The sequence below is a fragment of the Oryzias latipes genome, chromosome 14, assembly GCF_053564925.1.
Source record: "Oryzias latipes strain Hd-rR chromosome 14, Olatipes_Hd-rR_3.1".
NCBI classification, from domain to species: Eukaryota; Metazoa; Chordata; class Actinopteri; order Beloniformes; family Adrianichthyidae; genus Oryzias; species Oryzias latipes.
Window position 1 is genome coordinate 28,593,145 of NC_136250.1, and position 22,944 is coordinate 28,616,088.

Below are 22,944 nucleotides of genomic sequence, written 5' to 3' on the forward strand. Positions count from 1 at the left end.
ACATTTCATTCCAGCAAATGGTGGGAAATAGCCCCTATTGACACGATCAATGATCGCTAGCCGGGGCTATCTTCATTATTCTCTTGATTTTGGGGAGTAATGAATATCAAACTAATGAAGAAAGGGTTTCTTCTCATTCATACTTGGTAATATCAAAGGGAACTTTGATGTAGTTCATAAAAATTCCGACCAGGACGGAGATGCGCTCATGTAAACGATATTCCCTTACTTGCTGGGAGTATTATGGCTCCACTTGACTGAAGGGGTTTGTTAAAAACTGAAGTGAACATCATCTGGCTTACAGCCCATTTTATTATGACAAATGTATAAGATCAGATCCATAAGAAATGACAGTAAAATGAACCAAAACATACGAAGCAGACAAAACAGACAGACGATCGACTATGACCTAAAGACGGCGAACAAATGTACCATGAGGTAAACATGAAACCATCAGTCGTGCCTCGTCACCATTTCCAGAGTGGAACGTGCTGCAGGTTCTCCTCAAGAACCCCCAACACAGACGACCTCTGACCCACACCTCTATGACACTCAGGCTGAACATAGAGTCTGCGCTGTGGAAGCAGCGACAGATTCAGTCTTTCTATTGGCCGTCTGATAAATAGAGCGGTTTCTTCTCCTCTGTGGAGACCATGCTGGAGGAATTTACACCATATATTACAAACACGCCTCTGAAGCGCCGAACCGTCTCTTCTTCCCTTTTAGTGCGGCGGTCCGCGCTCACCTGGAGAGACCGGGCAGCACCTGGCCGTTTGGGTGGAGAAGCAGGAGGTCGTCTCCTCCACCCGTTCTTCAGCACCAACACATTTCAAAGGAGAATTCTGAACATGCTAGCGTTTTTGTTATAAAAGCTGTTCCAGCATCTCTACAAAAAAACAAAATTAGAAACTCATGCAATCCAAAGAATTGCCCAATATACTTTTTGATTACAAAATGCTTCTATATATATATTACAGAACAAAAATACAGATATATATATACACAGAATGGGTTCACCATGGAAGTCCATTATTTTCCTTTTTCTGTCCATTTTGTCCCGCTTCATTATTCATGTTCCGGGGTAGAGTTGTGGACATTTGAACAGAAAAAAAAGCTAATTTTATAGTTAAAAACGAGGTTTCTGCACCCCACACCAACAAAAATGTACATTAAAAATACGACACTTTACATTTTTCTTCCAATAGACAACAAATAAAGATTTAGATATACAAAAAATACATTAAAAAAAGGAAATACGAATGTAAATTAGATGCTAGTCTATTTGGGAAGATGAGGAGATCCCCACCTTAAGAAAAAAAAAAAAGCTAAAAGTTTAACACTGGCGCTGATGTCAGCGAACGTTTTTTCAAAACATTTTACATGTATACAATATACAAAAGCTACTCTAGGAATCAGGTAAAAAAGTGGAAACAGACGCAGGTTGGTCACACGTATGTACATTCTCAAAGGCTCCACCCGTTTACATGTGAGGATGGGTGGAGGACGGAACCCAAACATGCAGGAAAAGCGGGAGCAGCGGCGCCCCCTGCTGACAAGTTAGCTTATAAAACCGGAAGTGTCATGATTTTCATTTACCAAAATGTTTGGTTTGTTGAATTACACATAATTAAAAGGGGGCGTGGCTAATTTGGCTTTTAATACTTTAAAAAAAAAAAAACTCTTTTCAGCGACTTTGATTGATGTAAACCTGCAAAAAACCCACAGATTTGGTTGGCGTCACGTCATTTTTTTGTTGTTTAATGTAAGTAGGTTGAAATCTCCTCTTTACAGAACCTAAAGTTGTGGAATGATCAAAGAAGTTCTGGTTCTGGCTGGTTTGGCAGCAGAACTGCATGAAGGCTGCAGTTGACCTTTCGACGCATTGAGCCAAACAGCGGCGCGGAAGTGTTGGTGGGCGAGATAATAAAGTTACGTAATATAAAAGCACAACAGCACAGAAAAAAGGAAAGTTTGATTTTACAAGTCTTCGTTATTGCAGACGTAGTCTACCAGGTCCGTGACCCCCAGCAGGTCGTCCTCGTCATCCTCCTGCGAGGCCAAGTCCGCGTTCGCCGGACCGTTTGGAGCGGCTGCCGCTGCTGCGGTGGAGCCGGTGGTTTTGGGCGGGTCTGGCTGAGCGAGGCCTGGCGTGGCGGGGGAGGGTCGCCTGATGACGCCGTCGTGGCTCCGCCCCTTACTCTGTCCGTTTGCGGGCTGCAGCTCCGAACTGCAGTCCTCTGTTCCCTTTGAGGCCTCCTCTGCGGCCTTCCTCTCCGCCGGCTTCACCTCCTCTTCCTCCTCCTCGTCGTCCGAGTCGATGCGGTTCACTCGTTTACGAACGGGACGGTCCTCTTCTGAGGAGTCGTCAGAGTCGCTATCCGAGTCGTCATCCTCAGATGCTCGCCGCCGTTTCAGCGCAAGACGTCTGCGCCGCTGCCTGGAATCTTCATCTGAGGACTCCGCCCTCCTCTTCACCCTGTGATCCCTCGTTTCATCTTCAGAGTCTCCAAAACTCGCTGGACACGGAAAACAGAAACCGTCAGAGGAAACCTTCTTGTCATTCCTTTTCACAGCTAACATTAAAGCAAACCTTTTTTTTTTTAAAAATGTTTTTCTGAATTTATTTATCATAGACTGAATAAAGTTTATTATTCTCTGCCTTCAGTGGGACACATGATGAGGAAGTCGCTGTCTGTGGTGCTGAAAAGACTCCGTTTAATTTGATCTCAAAAGTCAACGAAGCTTCATGATTTTTGAAAAATGAAAAAGCAAAAAAATGAGAAAACAACCAGCAGCTCTGGAGCAGCTGGTTGGGAGGCCACACCCCTACTGTCAAACAGGTTGGACGTTGGGGCCAGCAGGCTCCACCTACTTTTACTGAGGCATCTGATTGGTCAGTTTATAACTTGCAAGACATAAAAGTATCATGAAAAAATGAGGATCATCAAGAACACGTTTAAAAAAAAAGATATGAGAGTAAGAATGGTTATTCTGACCAATAGAATGACCAAATAGAACAACTTCCTGTTTGGAATGCCAAGGGGGAGGGGCCATTCAGTCCAGGTCTCAGATACAGTCGATGGGGGCAACAGAGTCTTAGTTTGATGGAGGAGAAGACAGAAAATCCAAAGATTGATTTCTTTGTTGTTGGTTTTTCATCTTTGGTTGTAAAAACATTTTCATGATGTAATCTGAGCAAAAGTGGAACTCTATTGAATAAAATTATGAATTTCTAATTCCAAAAAGCACTAACCAGGGCTCCAGACTGCGAGCAATTGGTCGCATTTTGCGACCAAAATTTGAGAGTGTGCGACTAAATTTTACATCCAGTCGCACATGTGCGAGCAGTAAATTTGCCTCCCCCACCCTTCGTATTTTTTTATACATTAAACGTGGAAGGGGCACGTCAATGATCAATGAAATAATCAATGAGACGCGAGCGCACACGCACGCAGGCAGACACACACACTCGCGCACATACTCATGAAACGCGAGCACGTACACTCTCGCGTGATGCCTGTGTGTGAGGCGGCCACTGCGTGTGAGAAGAATAAGTCACTGTGAGTGGCTAAAATGCGTGTAGGGGGAGGGGCCTAGGGCTGACCAACCAATCACAGTGGGGTATATGACTCTTGGGGGCGTGACAATGACAGGGTTTTGCAAGCAGGAAACCTGACAGCCCCCTTCCCCGGACCACATTAAGGAGTTCCTTACTTTCCTTTAGAACGTATTTATTTGCTCGTAATTTTCTAAATACATGCAGTCCGTGCTGAACTTTTCTCTGGGCCGCACAGACCCGGAGGAAGGTTTAGGTTTTGGTTACGGTTACGGCGGCGCATCATACGGGTTACGGCAGCACACCGCTCCCGTCCCGCGGGAGTCGGGGCAGCTGAAGAGAATAAATGTCCCACACCTACATGCGTGACAGCTAACGGGGCTTGAACTTTAAACACGCTCGAGCAAAAACAACATTAGTTGTAGACACACTGAAAATACTTGGGGAAAATGCAACGATAGACGTGTTTGAGATGAACCGGCACCTCGCCTGGATCGTTGGGGAGACCGGGGGGGGGGGGGGGGGGGGGGGGGGGGGGCTGTGAGATGAAAGCGAATCTGCAGCAAGACTGAAAGAGAACAGGAAATTGGAGTCCTTAACATTCAATTTAGTTTTAATATTCCTCTCCCCCTTAGTATGATCTGTGTTATTATATATTTTATGATTATTTTAATATTTTGTAATGTATGTAGCCTTTTTTAATGAATTGGTATTTTAAATCATTTTAATTAATCACTCCACTACAAAAACCATCAGGACACATGTCCCATAATGCATTGTTTTGTAGTCTGTAGGGCAGCTTTCAGTCAGTTCAGTACTAAATTTCCAGCTGTGTCCGGGTAGGTTTGCCCCTTGCTCCCACCCCTTTCTCGCGATATTTTTGTGATGATTGACAGTTAATGTTGGAGCAAAAACAAAAATATATGTCACACACCAGGTGATCTGCGCAGCGTTGAGTTCACCTGGGTGATCTCAAACACGCTTGTTGTGCATCTTGGCTGCACCTATTTGGTGTCACAAAGATACATTTCCATCCGTTTTCTTTACTTATTTGTACTGTCATGACAGCGATGCTGCTGTCAGTTTACCTTCTTGTTGCATCTTCAAAAATGCAGAATAAAATGTGACACTGAATTTGAAACAGCACATCGTAATTTCTGCATCTATTATTAAAGTATTTATTAGTAATACAGTGGAAATTAATAGATTTTGTTAGAATGTTGATTTACGGTATGCGCCCCTAAATTTTCTGGTTGTGCCCCTAAAATTTTCAGTTAGGGGCCACTGTGCTCCTAGTGAAAAAAGTTAGTCTGGAGCCCTGCTAACTGACAAACAGTTTTGGCACAGGATCCAGTCCTAAACGTGGTCCAGATTCCTCACCAGAATGTTCTTTGGCGTATGCCACAGCACAAAAACTAAAACACCCGGCGTTTACTAGAGATCGGCCACTATTGGACGATATACGGTAATTAATATTAAAAATTAATAATTTTAAAAAAAACAAACAAACTTCATCTGTGGAGTTAAATGTATACTGTAAATATTTATTTAACAGAAAAACATGATAATGTTTCAGTCTGCTGTAATAAAACAGAGAAAATGTAATTACATAAAATGACTTTTTATGTGCGCTTTAATCTAAATGTGGCACTAAAAACTTTAATCCTATTATTTCTGAATATTCATCAAACACTGAAATCTAACCTTCACTGGAGCTGCTGGAGCTGTCCTGGCGCCGTCTGGGTTTCATTTTGGGCCGGTTGGTTCCTGCCTGAGAGCCCTCGGACTCAGACGTCTCACAGTAGTTCACCTGCTTCTTCAGGCTCCGCCGGGACCGCCGCCGACTCATGTCCAGGTCGCTGTCGCTGTACTCGCTGGAGGCCTCAGTCACTGCACACAACAAGGGCGACGGGGTTTACAGCTCCGAGAGAATCTGGTCGTTTATGACGAGCTTATTAGGGGGGGGGGACGAGAAACCCAAATATTAACCGTCAAATATTGTTTTCTATAGGAGTTATTAGCAAAAATAAGCATAATTTCTAGGAAGGCTTTAAATCACGATTACATTAAATAAAACTCGAAGCGGCTTAATGATCACAGCTCGAGCACGTTGACAATTTTAAAACAAAACCTTAAAAAAACATTCAAAAAAAGTAATTTTCTGACAAACCTGATTTATTGATCCTTCAAAGAAAGACAATGTTCAGTTCTTTTTATGAAAATGGTATCGACCCACGCCGATGAAAATGGTGTTTTTAACGTCTTTTGGTGACATTTTTCAGATAGACGACGTCTACAAAGAAAATTAGGCTCAAATTCTTGAGGTTTTTTTTTTAATTCAAATTGTTGAGAGACAGAAGAAGGCGGAAAAAAAGGCATTTAAAAAAGGAGAGCGTGAAAAATACAAGCTCTGCTCCATCCACAAATAGATCCACGAACGTCTTTGTTTTCCTCGTCTGATCTGGAATCTGGAAACCTCCGGAGAGCTCACAGCAATGAGAAGGAAAAGAGGGGCGGGGTTGCTCTGCACCAACAAGTCCTGCCCTCAACTCACTGCCGCTCTGCAGAAACTACGTCCTAGAAAAAGACCCAATGATGATATTGCCAAACAAAACCATAATTCTAATTAAAAGACCACCGGGAACGCTTTGAGAATAGATGAAAAGATGATGGGAGTGTGATGGTCTGCTGTTCACATGTCAAACAGCAGAGGGCAGCAGACGCCATCTGTATGTTAACCTCCTGACTACCAGCAATGCAAATGAGCTCTAAGTAGAGGACTTTTCTAAACCTGAATATCTCCAACACTTTTCTGAAGATTTCAAGTCAAACCATGAAAAATTCCCGAACAAACCGCTTTATTTACCGATTTCATCTTCCTCCTCCTCGTCCGTCTCCTCTTCCTCGTCGTCTGAGTACCCCCGGGGTCTGCGCCTCTTCCTGGAGCTCCGCCTCTGTGGCTCCAGCTTCCTGCTCCGCGATGAGGAGTGTAGCCTCCTGCTGCTGTTGCTGCCGAAGTCGCTGTTGTTGGAGCCCGGATCCGTCTCTGCTTCCGACTCGTTTTCCGACACCACGAACTCTTCTTCGGAGCTGAATGCGAACAGACGGAAGGAACCAGGGTTCAGGGCAAACGTTTGCGTCCGGGTTTGCGTCCGGTTCTGAAGGATCACCTTTCGCTGAGGCAGAACTCGTCCTCGCTTTCCTCCTCGTCCACCGTGCTGTCGCTGTCCAGGTCGTTGAGTCGCCGGCGCTTCTTCCTGCGCTGGCCGGCGCTGGGCCGGGGCGGCCGGCCGTTCTCTTTGCCCTCCTCTGCTTGGAGGATGGTGGAAATGTCTTTTCCTCTGTGACCCGTGATGTTGGCCATGTCTTTCCCCCGACCCGCTCCTGAACGGAGAACGTCGTCTTCATCAGACGGCCCGTGATTTCACAGCAACAAAAAACTCAAAGACAAACTATTTGTTTAATAAAATACAAATATTACATGAACAATTTTTAACAATACAAAATGAAAAAAGAAAGTTTTTGTTTGCTTAAGAAAAAAATGCCCTAAATTCTTTTCTAATGTGTTGGTTTTTGAAGAATTGGAGCTGATTTTACCTCCACCTTCGGCCTCTTTGATGTCTTCCTCAATGGCCTCTTCGATCGCCTCGTCAAATTCATCAAACCTGCAGGACAAAAAAAAATGAACGAAAACCAAGAAACTTTCAGCTCAGGATGGGATCAGAAGGAGAGAAAACGTCCTTAATGACCCTAAAGGCATCAGCGGGCCTGTCTGTACCATAACGTCCTGTGTCAGAGCAGACATTTGCTATGAGGTGTTCCGTCATTTATCACGAGTTCTAAAAATAACCTTGAGAGACGAAATCTGTGGAGTAGTCGTCTTTATTTTTACACTAATGATGTTAAGACGGTAAAACTCCTCACTTCAGACAGACACGAACATTTTCAGACAAAATCGGTCAAACAGCAAGAAGGAGAAAGATGGATCGACCTCGACCATGACGCTCCTGATGCGAGTGGGAGGAGCTACAGTCAGAGGTTTTAGCTTGATTGCTAAGTGGGAGCATTGACTGCATGTCTCATTTACAGCGAAGACACGGATGATGTTGAGACGTCAGTTTTACTGATTCTGGAAAGTTCTACAAAAACGTCGATAATCCCGTCTCTATGTCTGAGTTCATGACATCATTCAGAGATTCTCCCGCTTCGGCGAGCTTCACCGCCGACCGCAGGAGCTGCGTCTGAATGACGGACGCTTTCAGCGGTACTTCTGTCTCTCTGTGACCCGTTTTGATGACCTGCTGTCCCGATTCAGTCTAAAGTTCAGAGATTTAGAGTCTGAAATCCTCTGAAGGCGACTGTACACCGACAGTTTAGAGCACGCACGTCCAAAGTCCGGTCCGGGGGCCAAATGCAGCCCACATTTAAGTTTCTGTTCATAATCGGCCCCCAACACTTTCTAAAAACGAGCAGACCATCTATAGCAACCTGACTGGGAATGAACAGTGTGTAAAACTGACAAGGATTTTGGTAAAAATGTAGTTTTTTTAAATGTTGTTACAGGTTTGGCTAACGTGTACTTCTCAATATTAGCCTATGGGATGTCGGTAAAATCCCGAACTTTGGTTCCTTACTGAAAATCCAGATTCCCGAAAGTCGACTTAAGAACGACACCTCCGCTCCTGCGTCAGAATCTCAACCGCATTTAGAGTTGAAACGCCGTCACACAGACCTGTAGCTGATGGTCTTCTTCGCCCTGGTCGACCTCCGACCCCAGCCTTTGCTGCGCTTCTCCTTCTTCTCCTTTATGACTATTTCCGGCTTTTCTTCTTCCACCTGCGACGAATTCAGAGTCTGGAAATGTTTCGAACCTTAGAAAACGAACGGGTTTGTCATCGTGCAGCGACACATGCTCCGTGTGGACTCACAGACGGCGTGATGATGTTCTCCAGACTGATTCCCACGTAAATCAGACGCTCTTTCCTTCAAGAGAGAGCATCGAAATGGACTTTTATGAGATCACTGAGGCAAAAAAACACATTTTCTGAAAACTGCAAAAAAAATGTGAATAACACGGAACAAAACTGAAATAAAAGGAACAAAAAGCTTATTGTTCCTGACCTAAACCTAAAAGTTTTTACATTTACAGTTTAAGTTCAGAAAGGTCTTTTTTCTAAAAGGGGCGGGGCTTTACCTCCTCTCTGCTCGTTCTTTCTTCTTCAAAGCGGCGTCGAGGTTTAGGAGCTGCTCCTCGAGTTTGTCGCAGAGCTGCTTCTGCAGAAGAAGTTAGAGCGGTCATAGTTTTCGTCGCAGATCACCTGCGAATGGTTTGCCATTTGAACACCTACGTGCTGGCAGGGGGGGCAGAACCACTCCCCGTCGGGGATGATCATGAGCGGCGGTCTGAGGCAGGCTGTGTGGTAGCCGCTGTCGCACGAGTCGCATAGTAAGATCTGGAAGAGAGATTGGGAGACGCTCGTTTATCCTCCTTCACCACGGCAACCATTCTAGAAATAACATCTTTACTTCAAAAAGCAGCAGTAAACATTTAAAGCTGAAATATTTACTTATGTTCTGCCCCTTGGATGTTTTTTATTTTTTTTTTTTAAGATGAACCAGTAACATAGGTTTTTACACCTTCGTTGTTTGCATTAGCTGCCATAAACTTGGTTTCAGGTACTTGTGTTTCTTTAACGTGCTTCAACCCGGAAGTTGCATTCAGTGCTTCGCCGGTTCAGAGGTCGGGACTCACCAGCTCCGGATGGTTTGGAAGACCGCAGTGTTTGCAGGGGTCGTCGTTGGGAGGTAGGTCGTCGTCCGAAGACGTGGAGGAGTCTGAGCTCCGCCTTTCACGGTTTCGGTTTCGCCTCTTTCTGTTCAGCTGAACCTTGTAGTCTTCATCGCTATCGTCCTCATCCTCGCTCTCCTCCTCCTCGTCGGAGGACTCCCCATCGCTGTTTTCTTCTTCATCCTCGGAGGTTTTCTTTCTCCGGCGGGATCTGGTGTTGCTCCAGCGCACCCGCCGCCTCCTCCTCCCCTAAAAGAAGACATGAGGGCTTTGGTTAGGGGGGGGGGGCTGTCTGGTGTGTTGGGGCGTTTTTTTGGTCTTACCTTGGATTTGTGCTGACCCTCCTGCTCAGCTCTTTTCTCTTTAGGTTTCCTCTCAACAGTTTTGACCTCTTCCTCTTCCTCCTCCTCCCCCTCCTCTTCCTCTTTTTCTTTATCGTCCTTTTGCGCCGCACAAACCGGCACCTTTTCGGACTTCTTGTCTTGAATCTCCACTGCCTTGCTCGTGGGTCTGGAGATCCTCGGCGACCTTCGCAGACACATCCCAGTGTTCGAGTCCGACTCCGAGTCGGCCAGGCGCTGCTCCCTCTGGAGCTCGGCTTTCCTCCGGTGGGCTGGCTTTCTTTTCCGCGGAGGCGGAGCTTCCTCTCCATTGGCCACCTCCCCCCTTTGCTCGACGGTGGCCGGTTCTTTGGAGCTTTTGTCGTCTAAGGATTCTGTCTCAGCGTCTTTGCTCCTGGTTTGGACCTCACACTCCTCCTTCGTTGGTGTTTTTCTTCGTTCCTCCTCTTCTGGTTCCTCCTTTTTTTGGAGTCCATCAGACTCTGTGACTCGGTCAGGTGAAAGTTCCTTACTCCCCGCGTCTCCTTCACCGGGAACCTCCCCCCTACCTTCTGATGGTGGACGCTCTGCGGGGGCGACTTTAAGTTCAGGCGCCGCCTGCTCCTTTGGTGGTTCTGTCTTTTTGTCGGTGACCTTCGTGGCCTCTGCAGGGCCAGACGGTTTCTCCTCCTCCTCAGGAGTTTCCTTCTTCTCCTCTTGACCGGATTCTGTCTGCGTCTTTACGTCCTCCTGGAGCTTTCTGAGGTCGTCTTTAACGGCGGATGCTTCTTCTGGCGGACAGTCACCGGCCTTTGCAGCGTCGGGCGTCGTACCGTTGTCACAGTCAACACTAGTTCTGGACTTTTCTGCGCCTGGAGTGTCTGTGATGCCGTCGCTGGACTCACTGGGTTCAGATTTGTCGGTTTTTCCCTCAGTTTTGTCTGATTCGTCGTTGCCTTCCGGCCTCTTTTGTTCGGCAGAAGTTTCTTCGCCAGCCTGAGCTCGCTGCGTTCCTTTCGTGTCCTTTTCCGTTTGGCTTTGTGGAGGCTCAGACTCTGGTTCTGTTTCCACATTCTCCTGTGGGATCTTTGATTCTGTTTCTTTGGAAGTGACGCCGTGACTTAATTTCAAGTCGTTTGATTCGGTTTCAGATGTTTTTTTCAGAGGTGGAGTTCTGCTCTCACAGGATTGGTCCATTTTTGGTTCCCGGTTGATGTCGTTTCCTGGACTGTTTGTCTCTTTACACGGACGAGTCTCACCCAGTGGTGCCAAAGGCGACTCTGGACCTTCTCTGTTTTCGGCTTTCGTCTCTTCTTGAACGCTGTGCGTTGTCCTCGTGTCTTCTTGGTGTGATGCCACTTCCTGTTCCGCCTCTGCAGTGTTCGCCTCGACCTTTCGGCTTTTTGCGCCGTCCTCCTCTGCAGCCGGAGGAACGTTTTCATTCGCGGCTTCTTTGTTCCCCATCTCCTCACCAGCAGCAGCTTTATGCAGCGACGGCTCGACTTCGCCATTAACGTGGTCGCTCAGTCTCTGAAACTTCTCCGGGGTTTCTGGGGAAACCTCCTTGGAGACTTCCTTCTGGTTGCAAACGGTTGGGGTTTGAACCCCGATGGAACCGTTCCTCTCCAAGTCTTCGCTGAACTTCATCCCGCGTTTCTTCAGGGGGATTTTGGCCTCGTTCTTCAGCGCCTGCTGGATCTCCTCTGAACTGCTCTTCTTCAGCTCTTCTGCTTTTTCCGTCTTTACGGATGTCGTTTCGTATGTCGGCGGCGTCTCAGTTGAGTTCGATTTAACGTCCCACACGTCCGCGGACTCTTGTTTGATGGTCTGCGCTTCCATGCTGACGTTCTCTGAGGAGACGTCCGACTCGGCTTTGCTTTCTACGACGCCGTTTAAGGAAGATTTGACCTCAGCACCTTCAGGCTTCAGCTCATCTTTCTGTGTTGCTGCTTCTTCGTCGCTTTTCGACTTTGAAGAAATCGGACAGACGCCTTTCTTTGAGTCTTCGTGTTCTTCATCTGACGTATCTTCAGTCTTTCTTGCATCATCTGCAGAACATGAAACTAAATTTAAGGGAACAAGTTTGGACATTCTTTTCCCAACTCGTCTAAAAAGAACAGTTTTGCCGCATGTTCGCTAACACCAGTACTCAATAGTTTTTTCCTTTAAGTGAAAATCTAATCTCTTTTTCTCTAAGAAAATTAAATGTTAAATGAATAAAAATGATCACTGTCACTTTAAAGAAAACAGAGGAGTTTTAGAGATGATTAAAATGTTCTGGTTGTTCAGTCAGCCCTGAACTATTTATTACATTTTCATGCAATTATGCGCTGATTTATTTGTAAATTCCCACAATAAATAGTATAAATGTCACATTAAAGGTTCTACTCACCAAACGGTAAGATGCAGTGTGCAGCAAAGCTGCTCTTAGAAGAACCATTTATACAACAAGCCACTCAAGTAAATGTAATCGAGTAAATGTAACTCGTAATGATGAAAACATCAGGTTTTTTTTTTTTTTACTTTGAGGACAAAATTAGGAAAAAGTGGAAACAGATGTGAATTTAAATTCAAAATTATGTGGAACCAAAATATGACTTAAAAAGGGAAAGAGCAAAGTTTTCTATCATTAGTCATCAAACATGTTCATAGAAAACTGCTTAGTCCAGTGGTTCTCAAACCTTTTCTCTTTTTACCCTCTTTGGAGGAAGAAAAATGCCCCCCCACAGCGGAAAAACTGTGACAAAATAAGCCCAATATGTTCAACTTTGTCAAAATCTTCAACTTTCCTGCTGCTAGAGAGGAGAAAGATTAAATAAAGGATCAGTATTTTAATATATTTTGTCCAAAAAGAAACACAAAGTTGTGTTAATGGCTGCCATGTGTCTGCTTTGTGCTACTCATCTTTTCAAAACCAGGTTGCAGGTTTGTTACTGCAACTCTCAAGTCCTGCTCAATATGGAGCCTCGCTCTGTTCTTTGTTTTCAAAGTGGCAGTGGCTCCACACCCAGCAGAGTTCAGGGAGTGTCTGTGCTGTGAACCTCATCCTGACGTGATTTTAATGGACTGATCCTCCTCAGCAGAGCTCAAACCAGCAGCTGCTGCTGCCTTTAATGGATGAACAACAAGAACTACGGCTTTGGTGACGTCAGGCTTAGGATTAGGTTCATGTAAGACCGCCGGATATGTGGTCCAGAAGCGCAATTTTTTTATGTCCCGCCACGAAAAAAAGTCCGATGTCCAAACACCCCCCCCCCCACACACACACACACACCCCCCACCCACTTCCCAGCAGGTGACTCGCCCCACAGTTTGAGAACCACTGGTTTAATCATTTAAGTACAGAAGCTTTTAACTCTGGAAAACCCAAGAACTATTTTCTTCTAGGCTTTTACAATTATTTTGAAATTACTTAAAAGGTCTTTTTTGTTAATTTTCGGTTGCAGAAATTAAGGACAGCTTAAGTAAATAAATAAATACATTTAGGAAAATGACCAAATTCGGGGTTTATAGGTTCTCCAGGATTAAAGTTCAAAATACAAAACAAAGCACTGGAAAAAAAATAAAAAATAAAATAAAACTCCTAAAGTTTAAAAAAAAAAAGTATAAAATTTAGAAAGAATTGTGGTAAATGGTGGCTTCTTTTCACTCTGACATCATTCATGACTCATTGCCAAACCAAAGCAGCTTCAACCAAATTAAGTCAATTCAGTCGCCATTTTTTTGTCATACGGGCGCCACCCTGTGTGTAACCAGACATCATCAGTAAGCAGTCCAAGTCAGTCTGACTCTGCGTTTCTAAGGAAACCACTCTCGCCAATCGGGACTGAGCTAGTTGGAAGGCCACACCCCCTACCACTTGAAAGCAGGCTACACAAAATCTGTCAGATCGTTGTACGTGGGGGCCTGCAGGCTCCGCCTACTTTTAATTGAGACATCTGAGTGGTCAGTTTATAATTGAATAACTATTACCACAGGAAAAAAAATGAAAAAAATTGAGGATTATCAAGAAAACGTTAAATAATTTATCAGATCTAACATGTGGATTAATAAATCTACTAGCCTTTTATTTCTCTATAGACGTCTACAGGATTTTGACTTCTTAAAACCAGCAGGAACTTCCTGTTTGGAAAGCCAGGGGGGAGGGGTCACTCAGTCCAGCTACAGTCAGTGGTTTTTAGGGTGTTTCGCCCGGTCTGGATTCCAAACATGTGATTTAAAACTAGAATCCTTCTCCTGCATCCATAGATGTGAACTGTAGTAAATTCCTGAGAAAAAGCCATTTGTATTTATTGTTTTATGCGTTTGATAAATGCAACTTTGATCCCGTTTGTTACCGTGGTTTAGTCTGTTTGCAATCACACTGTTGCCTGACCACGCCAGAGTTCACCTGCAAGTGAAAGAAATTCTATTTTTTTTGTTCACATAAGAGTCGAGCCCAAACACAGACGGCTATCGTGGATCAGAACACCGAGGCCGGAAAAACGACCCAAACCAAAGAGCTTGACCAAGATAAAACACCCAAATGCCCCTGATGCATTTAGTAACTTTCTGTTTTACAGGGAGTTCTTCACCTTTGTTCTCGGCGTCTTTGTCCTCCTCACCCTCCAGTTTAGTCTCCTTCTTTTTAAAAAGCTCCGGGTCGATTTGTGTCTTCAGCAAAGCGACGACTTCTGCCAAGTCGTTCCGATCTCTGAGGAGAAGAAAAGAAAACGTATTTAAACAAACAGAAAGAAACGTTTAACTGCTTCAACCCGGAAGATACGTGGAAAAACCTCAAGGAGAAAGAAAACCACATAATCTGATCTTTTTGGAGAATATTAACATTTGATTTCAAAGTGCTCCACGTTTCTCCTCGCCGTTTACCTAACGATGCACTTCCACGAGGCGCCGTCCAGGTCGTCCTGCTCCTCGATGTAAAGACGGACGTTGTTGTCCTGATCTTGTTGGTACCAGTACATCTGACCGTCTTTGTCGCGGCCGATCGGCTGCAGGCGCATCTTATCCGGGTCCTCGTCGTTGATGGCCGTCTTGAACTTCACGTTCTCGTCAAACTGGCTTTCACACAAAAACTGGAAAAAAACACAAAACAACTTATCACACAAAACCTGAAGAAAAGACACAAAACAACTTATCACACAATAACTGAAGAAAAGACACAAAACAACTTATCACACAAAAGTTTGCACACAACAACATTTTGCAATGGAAACAATTTAGAAATTTAAATAAAGAATTTTAAAGATGACATGACTAAATCAGTTCCACATGGTTTTGTTCCAGATTCCAACATGTGAAACGTCTTTCTGAGGCTGAAGTGGATTGAACAGAACCCCCAGCAGAGCCCCCAGCAGAACCCCAGCAGAGCCCCCAGCAGAGCCCCCAGGGAGCCGTTCAGAGGAAGCAGGAGTCCTTTCCTCACCTTCAGTATTCCCGTTTTGCTCTCCATGGGCATCTGTTTGTAGCCTTTCTCTTCCAGCTCCCAGGCCCACGTCATGTTGAACTCCTGACACACCTGCAACAGGTTTTCACGATCACTGATGGTTTCACAACAAGCAGAGGAGACGGACGGGTAAAAACCCAGACCATCGGATTATTTCAGCCAGGTTGGAACAGTGACAGGAGAGCCTGAAGCTGTTCTTTGATTGACAGAACCTTAAAGAAACATTTTGACCAGTTTAAGAACTAGAATAAAGGGGTTTCATTGTTTTTTGTTTTTTAAGGTTTTTTCTATGAAATCTTCATTTTTAGGGCTGTAATAAAAAGTGTTTATTTTTCATTTTTGAAATTTCTCAGGATAAACAGACAGATGTTATTATTTAATAATAGACATAATAATAATAATAATTAGGGTTACACGATACGTGAAAATCTCATGATATGCGATATTAATGATCAATATTGCGATGACGACATAACTTTGCAATACAGAAACAAATAGCAAAACAACCCAAAACATAATTTCCATTTCACTGCAACAGTTTAATATTTTTTTAAAAAGTCAACCCTGGTCGACATAGGAGGCTAACATCGGACATAAAAGAGCTGCATCCGATTGGTCAACAACATGAAGGTGTCTATCTGATTGGTCAAATGCATAACTGGATTTATTTGATTGGTTAAATACTTCAAGCAGCCATAAGACTGTTTTAGCCCATCTAAGGTCACCATTTATTGCAATTTTCGCCGTCTTTTGCGATTTGCACAGCTTGATATTGCGATAACGATAAATTTGCGATTTATTGTGCAGGCCCAATAATTACTATTAATATTAATATCGTAATTACCGTAACTAAGCTCACAATAGAATAGAGCACATCATAAAATGAGCACGATAAAATTTAAGGCGGCCATTCTGTTAAGATGTATTAACAATAATTAAACCAAAAATATGAATAAACACATAAATATAAGTATAAATATTAGGGGGGTAGAGGGAAGTCGATACGATAATATATTGCAATATTTTGTATCGACTCCAAATTCTATCAAGGCGATATTTATCTAACTATTTCTGGGCGTCCGTCAGCGTCTTGTTTTCCGCTTAAACCGCTAGTTGGGAGCCCCGCCCACTGAGCCTCTCTGAGCAGCTCTACTCCGCCCAAAACACAAAGATCTGGCCAGAATCAGCCGGTGTTAATATCGTGACACATATGATGTCGCTAGATTCCTGCCAATACACACCATGGCTAAATTAGTACAACTGTCAAGGCTTTAGAAATGCTTCTTTCAGGTAAAAGAAAGAAAAAGAAAAGGAAAATTGCATCTAAACCATAAGCTGCTGCATCCATATTCATCGTTATATTAGTCAGACGAGTCCGTCCCACCTGTGTTCTGTTTAAATCTGCAGTTTTTTCAGACAAAACAGAAATACTTTGAGAATTTTATCAAATTACTGTCATTTTCAGACCACAAGTCGTATTTAAAATTCATTAATGTAGCTTATAATTCACTTTAAGATCTAAAAATAAAATACAATCATCTATTTTTTATTCAATCGCACAGAATTCAAACATCAAATCAAAGCATTTGAGTCGTGGCGACGTCCAAATCCGTTTTTTGACCGTATATTAACACTCGTGTGTATAAGTATTGTTATTTGAATTTCAAAACATTTTGTAAAATAAATATTTTCCAATAATTTATTCCTGACCCCCCCCCCCACCCCCACACACCCACCCCCGCACACACCCACACACCCCCACACACACACACACACACACACACACACACGCACACACACACACACACACACACACACACACACACACACACACACACACACACACACACACACACACACACCACATGCAGAGGAGATTTTCTACTTTCTACAGTTAATTCAGAAACATCGGTCAGATTCAGGTGTGAACAGGTAAAGTTTACCTTGACCAGGTACTTTTCCCATCTGTCAGCGGTCACAGATTTACCGATCTTCCTCAGCAGCTTCACGTGAAGATCAACCAGCAGCTTTGGAACTGAGAACAGAAAGACAGTCAAAGCAAATACCGACTTCCCTGAAAACAGGCCTCAGACCATCACTCCGTCTTTCTTTATGAACAGACACGTCTGTCCAAGAAATATCAAAAAATTTAAACCAAAGAAGAAATATATATATAAATATCATGAAATTAAAAAGACAAAAACATCAAACTGGGGAGTCAAGAAAACGTCTACAAAGCGCACAATTCTGGTTTATTGTAAAAGAAAAAGTAACAGTAAGAATTTAGGAGAATCTGGATTAATAGTCAAGATTATTTTTTGTAGACAAATTTAAATGAGGGATGTTTTGGTGTACTTTGACGGCCGCCGCCTGTCTCTGCAGCTTGAAATGCAGGAGGCGGAGCCTATTTTACTAAGAACTCGGATTTTCCTTTTTTTTTCCTGCTAAAAACTGCTAAAACAGCTCATTCTAATTGCTGATCAGCTTGTCGTTTGCTTGTGTTTGTTACTTAATTGTGCTGGAGGGGGGAAAAAAAGCTGGAAAAAAGTTTTGTCTGTGAAAAACAAAATCTTTATATAATAATAAAATAATAATAATACTTGATACTTTGTTTATCCCACAATGGGGAAATTCTTCCCCCCATTTGACTCCTGGGGGAGCAGTGAGCTCGAGCCGATCCGTGCTCGGGAGGCAGCAGCGTTAAGGGTCTTGCCTGAGGACCCTCACTGGGTGATCTTAATTGCATTGATATTGTGCCATTGTTTATTCCCCTCCGGGAATCGAACCGTGGATTCCTGCATGGTGGCCTCTCACCTTACCTCACCTTAAGACCAGTTTGTTTTACTAAATGTAAAATGTTTTCACCAAATCCATAAACTAATTTCTGAAAAAAAGAGTTTTTGGGGAAAAACTGCTCTTTGCTTGTATCGTGCAAAATCAACTTCTTTGATCTTTTAAGTGTATTATAATGATAATTCCTCACTATAAACAACTCCAAAGAGGTATTTGATCAATTGCTCTCTAAGCACCAGTCCCTCCCAATCCACCAAAACAAGTGGGTCCTCACATTGTGACATCACAAAGTGAGAACCGCCCCTTCCAGGAAGAGTCTGTCTGCTAGCTCCGCCCCCTAGGCTAATGCAAAAGCCCACTTTCTCCATGGAGCTAAGGGTGATCGGCTGAACGCTTTTATTTTAGATGCACAAAATGCACCTTGTAAAAGTTCAGATGTTGGTTGTTTTTTTTGGCCGAAACACAGACGCGCTGCTGAGGCCGACTCTAGGCTGACATCATGAAATGGGCGACGCCCACACAGAGCGAAAGGCGGAAATGTTATCATTTCTATGGAAAGAATTTACTTTGAAAAGCTCAAGAACAGTATATAGGCCCTTTATAAGCAAAATCAAGATCTATTCATTCAGTACTTAAGTGTTGTTATCAACCCTGATAAAATACATTTTAAAAAGTTACATTCTAATAAAAATACAAAAAAATTAATACAAAGCCATTTATTTTTCTAAAAGATAAATAATAAAAGTAGCAAATATAAAGCAGAAAAACAACGTTCTACGAATTAAGGAGACAAACTCATCAATAAAATAAAACAAAGAAAATTAAGTCTGTAAATGACTATAAAAATGTATATTTTCAAGCCGATCCTTCATTTTTTTGGTCAACTTCTATAAATAATAAATGAATTCAGGGCTCCAGACTAACTTTTTTCACTAGGAGCACAGTGGCCCCTAACTGAAAATTTTAGGGGCGCAACCAGAAAATTTAGGGACGCATACCGTAAATCAACATGCTAACCAAATCTACTAATTTCCACTGTATTACTAATAAATACTTTAATAATAGATGTAGAAATTACAATGTGCTGTTTCAAATTCAGTGTCACATTTTATTCTGCACTTTTGAAGATGCAACAAGAAGGTAAACTGACAGCAGCATCGCTGTCATGACAGTACAAATAAGTAAAGAAAACTGATGGAAATGTATCTTTGTGACACCAAATAGGTGCAGCCAAGATGCACAATAAGCGTGTTTGAGATCACCCAGGTGAACTCAACGCTGTGCAGATCACCTGGTGTGAGACATATATTTTTGTTTTTGCTCCAACATCAACTGTCAATCATCACAAAAATATGCGAGAAAGGGGTGGGAGCAAGGGGCAAACTTACCCGGACACAGCTGGAAATTTAGTACTGAACTGACTGAAAGCTGCCCTACAGACTACAAAACAATGCATTATGGGACATGTGACCTGATGGTTTTTGTAGTGGAGTGATTAATTAAAATGATTTAAAATACCAATTCATTAAAAAAGGCTACATACATCACAAAACATTAAAATAATCATAAAATATATAATAACACAAATCACACTAAGGGGGAGAAGAATATTAAAACTAAATTGAATGTTAAGGACTCCAATTTCCTGTTCTCTTTCAGTCTTGCTGCAGATTCGCTTTCATCTCACAGCCCCCCCCCCCCCCCTGGTCTCCCCAACGATCCAGGCGAGGTGCCGGTTCATCTCAAACACGTCTATCGTTGCATTTTCCCCACGTATTTTCAGTGTGTCTACAACTAATGTTGTTTTTGCTCGAGCGTGTTTAATGTTCAAGCCCCGTTAGCTGTCACGCATGTAGGTGTGGGACATTTATTCTCCTCAGCTGACCCGACTCCCGCAGGAGCGGTGTGCTGCCGTAACGGCATAAACGCTTTGATGCGCCGCCGTAACCGTAACCAAAACCTAAGAAAAGTTCAGCACGGACTGCATGTATTTAGAAAATTACGAGCGAATAAATACGTTTTAAAGGAAAGTAAGGAACTTCTTAATGTGGTCCGGGGAGGGGGGCTGTCAGGTTTCCTGCTTTCAAGCCCGGTCATTGTCCCGCCCCCAAGAGTCATATACCCCACTGCGATTGGTTGCTATGTCAGCTCCGCGCACGACAATGAAAAAGTGTCATTCATACAAACTGGCGGGCTGCAGTAACATTAAACCTTTATATTAAGGCGGGGACCGCAAAATATCATCTTGGGGGCCGCAAATAGCCTGCGGGCCGCGAGTTTGAGACCCCTGCTGTACACTCTGGCACTGGTACACTAGCTGCAGGTCGGAAGAACGAATCAATAGTTCGCTTACCCATAGCTCAGACGCACATATCAGGTTGTGATATTTGTCTCAGTTTCCTTCCCACAGATGTTAACGCGCACTCGATTATCTCTAGGCCCCTCCCCCTACACGCATTTTAGCCACTCACAGTGGCTTTCCCTATTCTTCTCACACGCAGTGGCCGCCTCACAGACAGGTATCACGCGAGAGTGTACGTCCTCGCGTTTCATGAGTATGTGCGCGAGTGTGTGTGTCTGCCTGCGTGCGTGTGCGCTCGCGTCTCATTGATTATTTCATTGATCATTGAGGTGCCCCTTCCACGTTTAATGTATAAAAAATACGTAGGGTGGGGGAGGCAAATTTACTGCTCGCACATGTGCGACTGGATGTAAAATTCAGTCGCACACTCTCAAATTTTGGTCGCAAAATGCGACCAATTGCTCGCAGTCTGGAGCCCTGGAATTCACAGGAATAAACTGAAATTCCTCCAGTTTTCACAGTTATAAATAATTATCCCAATTTAAAAAAACTGTAAACCAAATTTAAAGCAGAGTGACACAAAAAAGAATAACCTAAAGTAAATCTGTTTTTAAATCAGAAACAGTTTGCTGTTCTTAAATCAAGCTTATTGGAGTTCAAACTGTTTTAACCGGTTCATGTGAGTATTAACTGTAATTACATATTTTCAAGTAAAAACAAAGTAGGGGGGGAAAAAACAGGAGAAACTAAATGTTGTTCATGGTAACATTTACCAGAAGACTCAAACATAAAGGGGGAAAACCACCTTGTTCAGACGCTACTCTGCGAACGTTTTATTTTGAAAGCTTCGGCCGGATGCAGTAACTGCCGAAGCGGATGTTTATTGAGAATGAGCTAACCAGTCCCTTGTAAATTATCCAAACAGTAAATAAAGTGCTTAATTTCAAGCCAAGTTAGCGCACTAACGTGGTGAACTACAATTACTCTGAACCCACGGAAACTGTCATGTGGATTCATCCTGTTAAAAGACTCACAAACTGAGTTTTCGCCGCACACTTAACAGCAGTTTTGTTGTGAGAGAAGCAGATAAAGGCTGAAAAATTCTGCTTAATTGGAAAAAGCTAAAAAGTGACAGAAAACATCAAATATTTGGGTGAGATTTGGTTAAATGTGTGGTTTTAAATGTGTGCAGACGTGTTTTTCACCTCAAAGGGAAAATCTAAGGTGTGAATAAATCCTATTAATTTAAACACGAAGGTTAAAAGAATAACACAATAACACACAAGCAGCTAGCATTAGCCCTAGCACGTTAGCATTGTCATCTTTTCGTCCCCGCAGCAGCTGCATGTTTTTCTGCCTCACCTGTAGACGTGTCCTGCAGGTATCGCTCAAGCTGAGGAAAGGTCAGCTCCGGCAAATCCAACAATGCGCCGTATCGCTCCAGAAAAGAGCAAATTACGGCGTAATTTGGACACAAACCGGGGGAAGAAGTCGCAGTTGCCGCCGAAGCAGCCATCTTTTCCACACCAGTGTCAACAGGGCCGGAATCAAATAAGACACTTCCGGTTTTACCTAAATAAAAGAAAAACTGCTGCCTGTCAAGTCTTTTATTGACATATGATAAACAAAAATGTATCTGCTTCCAAAATGCAGGACTATGTTATAGTAAAAGTTGATGTAGATAAAATACATATATTTCAATAAAAAATATTTATGTATTTTAGAGCTGTTCCTCTGCAGTGCTTTTCTGGAAAAAAAAAGGAAAAATAGGGTCAGATTAAAAAATGTTATAAACTTTTACAGAGTTCAACACTTTTTAAGAAGGTTGTTTTGAAAAGAAATGCATCATCGTAAAAATAAATAAAAAATAATGCAGATTTTTACTTTTAACAAACTTAACTTTAGCATTTGACTGAAGCTTTCTCAACACCAAAAAGATCAGAAATACATGTCAAAACTTTTTATTTATAATCACTATTTACTTTACCTTAAGTCGTTAAAATTGTGTGCACATTTATTTTATTTAGTTTAAGTAGAAAAACATTTTTTCGAATACCCAATTGGTGTTCAAGGTTTGGAAATCCTAGGAGTCTCAGAACATGAACTCGTGTTTTTATTTCAAACTCACGCCGCTCAGATGATGAAAAGCAGAAAATAACTCAAGTAAAAAATCCTATAAACAAAAACAAAATCAAAAATTTGTTTGGGACTAAAATTAACACAATACAAATGGTTGATGCGTACATATGTAACACCAGCGGATTTAAATAAATATAACAGAAATATACCAGATGTTTGCTCCAAATGTATGGAAATGAAAGGAACATTCTTCCACTGTACTTGGGAATGCAAATGTATACAAACTTTTTGGGAAGAGGTGAAAGTCACAATAGAGAAAATTACTTTAAAACAGATCCCACTGGAGCCAAAGCTTTTCTTATTAGGTATATTTCCTAAAATACATCACTACAACAAAGGTGAGAGGGCATTTATAAATCTCAGTTTGATTCATGCTAAAATGTGTATTGCTAAACGCTGGAAAAACACTCACAGTCCAAGCATAAACCAATGGTTCCAACAAATGCTGTCAGGGGTCCCTGTAGAAAGAATTACATATATTTTGAAAGACAAAGTAGAAGAATTTGAAAATATATGGCAACCTTTCATACACTGTGTAAAGAATATGGATCCTCTGGAATAGAATGTTGATTGTTAATTTTGGATGGTACACAGACCTCTGTT

The 22,944-nt window shown here is 42.7% G+C and overlaps 1 protein-coding gene across 2 annotated transcripts; it reads right to left on the reverse strand.

Annotated features, from left to right (window-relative positions):
* Positions 1 to 294: 294 nt before the first annotated feature.
* Positions 295 to 21,764, reverse strand: rsf1b.1 (remodeling and spacing factor 1b, tandem duplicate 1). 2 transcript variants are annotated; one of them, XM_023962385.2, is made up of 16 exons: positions 21,565 to 21,764; positions 17,051 to 17,142; positions 15,087 to 15,179; positions 14,531 to 14,736; positions 14,239 to 14,357; positions 9,668 to 11,712; positions 9,309 to 9,593; positions 8,905 to 9,009; positions 8,751 to 8,830; positions 8,485 to 8,539; positions 8,289 to 8,392; positions 7,154 to 7,221; positions 6,727 to 6,940; positions 6,423 to 6,646; positions 5,261 to 5,446; positions 295 to 2,516 (listed from the first exon to the last, which is right to left on the reverse strand). In XM_023962385.2, the coding sequence occupies exons 1-16, from the start codon at positions 21,716 to 21,718 to the stop codon at positions 1,978 to 1,980; spliced, it is 4,569 nt and encodes a 1,522-aa protein (XP_023818153.1). In that variant the 5' UTR covers positions 21,719 to 21,764; the 3' UTR covers positions 295 to 1,977. The 2 variants fall into 2 exon arrangements, with proteins under 2 accessions (XP_023818153.1, XP_023818152.1); XM_023962384.2 differs by having other exon boundaries at positions 8,289 to 8,410.
* Between the last annotated feature and the right edge of the window lie 1,180 nt (positions 21,765 to 22,944).